This window comes from Hemiscyllium ocellatum, chromosome 42, assembly GCF_020745735.1.
Source record: "Hemiscyllium ocellatum isolate sHemOce1 chromosome 42, sHemOce1.pat.X.cur, whole genome shotgun sequence".
NCBI lineage: Eukaryota > Metazoa > Chordata > Chondrichthyes > Orectolobiformes > Hemiscylliidae > Hemiscyllium > Hemiscyllium ocellatum.
In genome coordinates, this window is record NC_083442.1 from 17,507,442 (window position 1) to 17,516,647 (window position 9,206).

A 9,206-nucleotide genomic window follows, 5' to 3' on the forward strand; every position below is an offset into this window, starting at 1 on the left:
ACTGCCATTACGCCCCCAAATCCTCTCTCACGAGCACCCACCCACTTCCCACTCTCCAAATTCCTGCCACCGCAGCCCCAACACCCATCCTCCTCCCCTACTCCACTCATCCCCTCCCAATCTCACCCCCCCGCATTCTCCCCCTCAACCCCCACATGCTCCATCCCTCCCAATCTCACCCCACCGTGCTGCTCCCCTCCCCCCCAACCGCTCCACCCCTCCCCCCACACGCTCCTCCCTCCACCTCCCCTCCCCCCACCCGCTCCTCCCTTACCCTCACCTCCCACACGCTCCTCCCCTCCCCCCACACGCTCATCCCCTCCCCCCACACGCTCATCCCCTCCCCACTCCCACCAACATGCTCATCCCCTCCCCTCCCCCCACACACACATGCTCCTCCCCCTCACCCCCCACACACTCCTCCCCTCCCCACTCCCACCCACACGCTCCTCCCCTCCCCTCCCCCCCACACACTCCTCCCCTCCCCTCCCCCCCACACACACATGCTCCTCCCCTCCCCACTCCCACCAACATGCTCATCCCCTCCCCTCCCCCCCACACACACATGCTCCTCCCCCTCACCCCCCACACACTCCTCCCCTCCCCACTCCACCCCACACGCTCCTCTCCTCCCCACACGCTCTTCCCCTACCCCTCAACCCTCCCACACATTCCTCCCCTCCCCCTCACATATTCCTCACCCCCCACACGCTCCTCCCCTCCCCTACCCCTCCACACAACCTCCCCTCCCCCTCAACCCCCACATTCCTCCCCTCCCCCTCACACGCTCCTCCCCTCCCCTACCCCTCCACACAACCTCCCCTCCCCCTCAACCCCCACATTCCTCCCCTCCCCCTCACACGCTCCTCCCCTCACCCTCACCCTCACCCCCCACACGCTCCCCCCTCTGTTTACACAGCAAGATTCCACCGACGTGAACAAAGAGCCGAGCCGCAGGGATTAACTCCGGGTTCACCCACCACCCACCGCCCTCTCCCTCTCCCCCTCTCTCCCTCTCCCTCTCCCTCTCCCTCTCCCTCTCTCCCTCTCCCTCTCCCTCTCCCTCTCCCTCTCTCCCTCTCCCTCTCCCTCTCCCTCTCCCTCTCCCTCCCCCTCCCCCTCTCTCCCTCTCCCTCCCCCCCTCTCTCCCTCTCCCTCCCCCCCCTCTCTCCCTCTCCCTCCCCCCCCTCTCTCCCTCTCCCTCCCCCCCTCTCTCCCTCTCCCTCCCCCCCTCTCTCCCTCTCCCTCTCTCTCTCTCTCTCTCTCTCCCTCTCTCTCTCTCACCAGGACAGCGCCATCTTCCAGTCCGCGCTCTAACCCCTTCCCCCGGCTCCCAGGGCCCGCGGAGAAACGTTCCGCCCGAGAGGGAGGAAGGAAACCCCACATTCAATAATAATTACAACAAAGATGACATTGTTAACACAACCAGCACTGAACCCTGTAAAACGCCGGGCCACAATACCCAGGAACCTGCCTGAGGCCCCAGTCCCCCACAACACTCATCTTTGAGGATTCCAGTTCAATAATTTAATTTGATTGAGAGGAGGTAGTGGCTGACCCCTCACTGAAACCCTCTTGTTCTGTTGATCTGGGATGAAACAACAAGTTTGAAAATGATAAATGTCAAAGTTTCAATATCTGCAAACATTTAAAATAGTGAATCCACAACAAACACCACACACAATAAAGCACTGAACCACAATCTGTCTCCCTTCTTGATCAGGGACATCATTGGAGCAAATTACTGCAGATTTGATTCGATTTACTGCTGTCGCGTGTACCTAAGTACAGTGCAAAGTTTTGTTTTGCGAGCTCTACAGGCAGGTCATAGCAAAAAAGGACATGCAAATCATAGGGTGCTTAGACAGAGCGAGGCGTGCAAGGTTATAGCTGCACAGGCGGTGTACAAAGCAAGATCAACATTAGGTTTCAGGTTGGAGAGGTCCATTCAGCAGACAACATAACAGCAGACAAAAAGCTGTTCTGGAACCTATTGGCACATGCGCTCAAGCTTCTGTATCGTCTGCCTGATGGAAGAGGTTGGAAGAGAGCAAAACCGGGGTGTGATGGGTCTTTGATGATATTGGCAGCCTTTCCAAGGCAGCGAGCTGTGTAAATGGAGTCTACGTATGGGAGGTTGGCTTCCGTGATGGTCTGGGCTATGCACACCACCTTCTTTAGTTTCTTACGGACCTGGGCACAGCAGTTGTCATATCAGACCATTATGCACCTGGATGGAATGCTATGATGCATTTGTAGAAGTTGGTGAGGGTCTTTATGGACGTGCCAAATTTCCTCAGCTGTCTGAGGAAGAAGAGGCGTTGTTGTGCTTTCTTGACCGTTGCATCTACATGAGACGTCCAGGATAGATTGTTAGTTATCACTTCGAAGAACTTGACGTTCTCGACCCTCTCCGCCTTGGCTCCGTTGATCTCGATGGGGTAGTGACCTCCTCCTTTCCTCCTGAAGATAATGATCAGTTCTTTTGCTAACATTGAGAGGGAGATTGTTATCATTGCACAACAACACCAAGCCCTCTATCTCCATCCTGTTATTCTGACTCATCACTGTTTGATAACCGTATTACCATGGTAGTGTCATCAGTAAACTTGTAGATGGTGCTTGTATGGAATTTCGCTACAGTCGTGAGTGTACTGGGAGTCTAGGAGGGGACTCAGAGCACATCCTTGGGGGGGCTCCAATGTTGAGGGTTATTGCAGAGGAGGTGCTGTTGGCTATCTTCACTGATCGCAGTTTGTGGGTCAGGGAGCTGAGGATCAAATTGCAGAGGGCAGTGCCAAGACCTAGGTCTCAGAGTTTTGTAATTAGTCTGGTAGGGATTATGGTGTTGAAGGCAGAGCTTAGTTGCTGAATGGGAGCCTGATGCCTAGATGTTCCAGAGATGAGTGTAGGGCAAGGGAAATAGTGCCCGCTGTGGACCTGCGTCTCTCTGGCAGACGGGGAGACAGGAGTTGATGTGGGTCGTGACCAGCCTCTTGAAGCATTTCATGACTCCGGAGGTTAGAGTCACTGGGCAGAAGTCATTAAGGCACATTGCATGTGTTTTCTTTGGTACTGGTCTTCTTGAAGCAGCTATGACATTGGATTGTAGCATGGAATCTGTATCAAAGACAAAAAATGCTAGAAATCACAGCAGGTCAGGCAGCATCTGTGAAGAGAGAACAAACTAATGTTTTGAGTCCAAGCTTTGGGGAGGAGTCATCAAGACTCAAAATGTTAGCTTGCTCTCTCTCTCTCTCTCTGTGGATGCTGCCTGATCCACTGTGATCTCCAGCACCTTGTGTTTGCATCACATTGGCGGTTTTCCAAATTGCTGGAATGCTTTGAGAATCAAGTGAAGACTGGAATTAGATTGACATCCCTTGTGATAGAAACCATTACAAGGCCTTTCCTCCCTTTAGCACCTTGCTTATCTCTTAATTTTGGGATGTTTATAATGTCCTCTACAGTGAAGACAGATGCAAAACACTGGTTTAAATTGTCTGCCATTTCCCTGTTTACTGTTGTCAATTGTCCAGTTGTGTCCATCAGGTCAACGCTCACTTAAGCAACTCTCTTTTCATATATCTGTAGAAGCTATCTCGGTTTGTTTTTATAATACTTGCCAATTTATTTTCTGAATTATTTTTTCTCCCGCTTTGTTAGCTTTTTAATAATCTCCGGCAGTTTTCTGACATAAAACACAATTCTGGCTCACCACTAATTTTCGTTGCTTTGTATGCTTAGATTTTGGTCTAGTACTCTCCTTAACAGCATCTGTTAACCTCAGTCACTCATCCTTCTCGGTGACCTTCTTTTTGACTGGAATAAGTATTTGCTGTACATTATATATTTGCTGTATGTTATAAAGGTATCGAGTGCAGGAATAGGAAGGTAGGTCAGATGAATGCATGGCTGGTGCTTTTGTGGATTCACAGGGATAGTGCTTGGGGTAGGTGGGACTTATATAAGCCGGATGGATTTCACCTGAACCAGAATGGCTTCAATACCTTACTGGAAGGTTTGCTCAAACTGTCGGGGAGGTTTTAAACCGATCCAGCAGGGGAATGGAGCACAGAGTAGATATAAAGTCGGGAGTGAGGTCCAATCACTTACAGAAGGAATACCAGGACAGTCCAGTAGGCAAGGAGCACACGAGCAGGATAAAGCACATGGGAGGACCAGAAAGCTAAACTGTATCAATTTTATTGCAAGGAGCCTGCCTGGTAAGGCCAATGAACATAGAGCACTGATCAGCACTTGGGAATATGATACTGTTACAGCCACTGAAGCACAGGACTGGCAGCTCAATATTCCAAGGTATAGAACGTTCAGGTAGGAGGGCGGGGCCATATATGAGAGGTGGAGCCATTGCATTATTGACAATGGAAACCATCAATCCAGGAGCGAGGGAGGATATCCTAGAAGGGTGTTCAAATAAGGCCATCTGGGTAGACCTTAGAAATAAAAAAAAGGTGGTTACTTTGCTGGGATTATGTGATAGGTCTTCCAATAGTCAGAGGCAGATAGGGGATCATACGTAGAGTAAAGAGATGTACAGCATGGAAACAGCCCCTTCAGTCCAACTGCCAACCAGATATCCTAAATTAATTTAGTCCCATTTGCCAGCACTTAGCCCATATCCCTCTAAATTCTTCCTATTCATAAATCCATCCTTTTAAATGTCACCACTTCCTCCGTAGCGTATTCCATACACACACAACCCTCTGCATGATAAAAGTTACCCCTTAGGTCCCTTTTAAATTGCTAAGACTGGCTCTCCCTCTAACAAATCCAAGCTGACTATCCCTGATCATTTATGCCCTCCCTGTTTGGAGTCCCCTTCCCTGGGAACAAAAGACCTTGCCTATTTCCAATATCCATGCCCCTCATGATTTTATAAACCCCTCAGCCTCCGACGCTCCAGCCTATTCAGCCTCTCCCTGTAGCTCAAACCCTCCAACCCTGGCAACATCCTTGTAAATCTTTTCTGAACCCTTTCAAGTTTAACAACATCTTTCTTATAGCAGGGAGACCAGATTTAAAGGCAGAGTAGGTAAATCTCAGAGAGGTTTGAGAGGAATAGAATTATAGCAGGGAGGGGATTTCAACTTTGCTAAGATTAACTGGGATCACCTTAGTGTGAAAGGAGTAGATAGGGTGGAATATTTAAAGCACATCCGGGAGAGCTTTTGTGCCAGCACGTAGATCATCCTAATCGAGATGGGACAGTACTAGACCCAATCCCAGGGAATTAATCTGGTCACGTGGTTGATGTCTGCTGTGTTCCACAAATCCGGGCGACACAAGTTTTCTGCACAACGGCAGGAGCTTTTTTATCGGACAGCCGGTGAGAGATTCAAAATGTCCACAAAGTAGCCATGTGTCTCCTTGTGGTGACACTTCTCCACAAGTTTCTGCCCTACACACACACACACACAGACAGTATATTTTATAGGAATTAAGCATAGGTTTATCAGTCACATGGGCAGTTGTCATCACATAGTTTAAAGTAGGTAATTTTCAAAGCCCGATGAATGTTCATGTCCTGTGATAACGCGTGAATGGATCATAGAAACCGATTGTCTTATTCTTCTTGATTATGTGTTGATGGGAAGAGGTTAAGGCTGAAGGGTTTTGCCTGCCGTAAATGAGGGATTCACATACCTATGCTCATGTGGAGGGGAAAAAGACAATGGGAGTGGGAAGCAGGGTTGTGGCCAAGGCTATCAGTCTTGTCTAGAAATGGCAAGTACTTCTGTCTGTCGCTATAGGGGAACCCACAGGTTGGCTCCACCAGGTTCTATGTTTGAGATTCAGTCAGCCTCCCCCCTACTGAGATGTCCTGTCTGTATTGTAAGAGTACAGGCTTTCAATTGATACTGCAGTTCGTCCTTTGGTAGTGGAATGTTTAACCCTTGAGTTCCCCAATGTGTCCTGAAAGAGAAGTAAAGCATGGAACTGACCCCTCAGTGGCATTTCAACTTCCTCAGAAGAGTCAAATGGTTAGCATTTTGGGAATAGTGATCATAACTCTGTAAGTTTCAAAGTCATAATGGAAAGGGATAAGGATTGTGCGGAAGTTAAGTGTCTAAAGTGTGGAAAGGTCAATCTTAGACATGATCTGGCAAACATAGACTGGGAATAGTTACTTGCGGGTAGGGCTACATTTGAAAAGTGAGCGTTTTAAAAAATTAATAAAATGAGAATTCAGGGCCAGTGTGTTCTTCTAAGAGTGAAGGACAGGGGCAGGAACCCAAGATGTCATGGGATATTAAGAGTTTGATAAAGAAAGAGTAAGAAACTTATGTCAGGTACAAGACATTAAAAACAGGGGAGGCCATTCAGGTGTACAGTGAATGTAGGGGACGGTAAAAACAAAGGATGGCAAAGAGGGGTCACAAAATATCTTTGGCAGCTGGGATTAAGAAAAGCCCCAAGGAATTTTATATGTATATTATGAGCAAGAGGATTGCAAGGGAAAGATTGGGGCCTATTAGGGATCAAAGGGGAAATCTGTGTGGGGAACCACAGGATGTGGGTGAGGTCTTAATATTTCTTACCTTTGTATCGCAGGGCCTGATGGGATGTATCTCAGGCTGTGATGGGAGGCAAGGGAAGAGGTTGCTGGGGCTCTGGCAAAGATATTTAATACTTCACTGGCTACAGTCAGATAACTGGAGGATAGTGGAGGAAAGCTAATGCAGTTCCTATGTTCAAGAAGGGCAGCAGGGATAGAGCAGGTAATTAGAGACCAGTTAGTCTGTCAGCAGGTATTCGGAAATTATTGGAAAAAGTTCTGAGGGAATCAACACTTGGAAAGTCAGAGACTGATAAGGGATAAACAGCTTGGATTTGTTCGAGAGAGAGTCTGTCTTAGCAATTTTTGAGAAGATTTGCAGCTCTGGTTGATGATATTTATGTAAGTTTGCTCACTGAACTGGAAGACCTTTCAGACTTTTTGTCACCATGACTAGGTAGCACCATCGGTGAGAGTCTCTGGTGAAGCGCTGGTGGCATGTCCCACCTCTCTATTTATAGATCTTGGTTTCTTAAGGTGGGTGATGTCATTTCCTCTGACTAATTGAGTTTTTCGAAAAGTGATTAAATATACTGATGAGGGTAATGTAGTTGGTGTGGTTTACATGAACTTCAGTGAGGCCTTTGACAAGGTCCCACATGAAGTCTAGGCCAAAGGTAAGAGCCCATGGGATCCATGGCAAGTTGGAAAAACTCTGCCCCAAACCGGGGGCCAAGGGTGATGGTGGAGGGTTGCTTTTGTAATTGGAAGCCTGTGACCGGTGGTGTACCACAAGAATCAGTGTCGAGACCCTTAAAATATGTTATGCACATTGACAACTTGCATGTGTATGTAGAAGGTTTGCAGATGCCATGAAAATTGGTGGGTGTTGTTTATAGAGAAGAGGATGGTCTCAGGTTACAGTCTGATATTAATCAGCTGGTAAATTTGGCAGAGCAATGACAGTTGGATTTTAATCCTGATAAGCGCGAGGTAATGCATTTGGGAGGTTTAATAGTGAATGGAAAGTCAGAATGAATGAAGAAGTACGAGGAACAAAGGGACCTTGGTGTGTAAGCCTCTAGATCCCTGTAGGTATTAGCACAATTACATTGGATGGTGAAGAAGGCATACGAAACGCTTGTCTTCATTTGCTGGGGTTTGGAATACAGGAGCAAGGATGTCTTGTTATGATTATATAGAGTATTGGTTTGTTCACAGATGGAAGATGGGTTGCGAAGCAGTTTGACGCCAACAGCGTGGGTTCAATCCCCACACCGACTGAAGTCACCATGAAGGACTCTTCATCTCAACCTCTTCCCTTGCCTGAGACATGGTGACGCTCAGGTTAAACCACCACCAGGTGGCTCACTCTCACTCTCCTGCCTCTTCGTAGGATATGTGGAACAGTCCGTCTTCCGCAGCTAAACTGGCACCACTCCCCACCTTTTCCTCCGCTACATCGATGACTGTATCGGCGCTGCCTCATGCTCCCACGAGGAGGTTGAACAGTTCATCCACTTTACAAACACTTTCCACCCCAACCTCAAATTTACCTGGACTGTCTCAGACCCCTCCCTCCCCTTCCTAGACCTCTCCATTTCTATCTCGGGCGACCGAATCAACACGGACATTTACTATAAACCAACCAACTCCCACAGCTACCTAGACTACACCTCCTCCCACACTGCCCCCTGTAAAAAATGCCATCCCATATTCCCAATTCTTTCGCCTCTGCCGCATCTGCTCCCAGGAGGACCAGTTCCAATACCGAACAACCCAGATGGCCTCCTTCTTTAAAGACTGCAATCCCCCCCCGGACGTGGTCGACGATGCTCTCCACCGCATCTCCTCCACTTCCCACTCCTCCACCCTTGAGCCCCGCCCCTCCAATCGCCACCAGGACAGAACCCCACTGGTCCTCACCTACCACCCCACCAACCTCCAAATACATCGTACCATCCGTCGTCATTTCCGCCACCTCCAAACAGACCCCACCACCAGGGATATATTTCCCTCCCCTCCCCTATCAGCATTCCGAAAAGACCACTCCTTCCGTGACTCCCTCATCAGGTCCACACCCCCACCAACCCAACTTCCACTCCCGGCACCTTCCCCTGCAACCGCAAGAAATGCAAAACCTGCGCCCACACCTCCCCCCTTACTTCCCTCCAAGGCCCCAAGGGATCCTTCCATATCCGCCACAAATTAACCTGCACCTCCACACACATCATTTACTGCATCCGCTGCACCCGATGTGGCCTCCTCTATATTGAGGAGACAGGCCGCCTACTTGCGGAACGTTTCACAGAACACCTCTGGGACACCCGGACCAAACAACCCAACCACCCCATGGCTCAACACTTCAACTCCCTCTCCCACTCCACCAAGGACATGCAGGTCCTTGGACTCCTCCATCGCCAGACCATAGCAACACGACGGCTGGAGGAAGAGCGCCTCATCTTCCGCCTAGGAACCCTCTAACCACAAAAGATGAACTCAGATTTCTCCAGTTTCCTCATTCCCCCTCCCCCCCACCTTGTCTCAGTCCCAACCCTCGAACTCAGCACCATCTTCCTAACCTGCAATCTTCTTCCTGACCTCTCCACCCCCACCCCCACTCCAGCCTATCACCCTCACTTTAAACCTCCTTCCACCTGTCGCATTTCCAATGCTCCTCCCTCAA

The 9,206-nt window shown here is 49.3% G+C and overlaps 1 protein-coding gene across 2 annotated transcripts in view; it reads right to left on the reverse strand.

Moving 5' to 3' along the window:
• The window catches only part of ice2 (interactor of little elongator complex ELL subunit 2), a 95,054-nt gene extending 93,732 nt beyond the window's left edge, over positions 1 to 1,322 (reverse strand). For both annotated transcript variants that reach the window (XM_060853906.1, XM_060853905.1), the window contains exon 1: positions 1,285 to 1,322. In XM_060853906.1, the coding sequence (XP_060709889.1) occupies positions 1,285 to 1,298 (14 nt within the window). In that variant the 5' untranslated portion in view covers positions 1,299 to 1,322. The remainder of the gene's footprint in view (positions 1 to 1,284) is intronic.
• Positions 1,323 to 9,206: the final 7,884 nt, after the last annotated feature.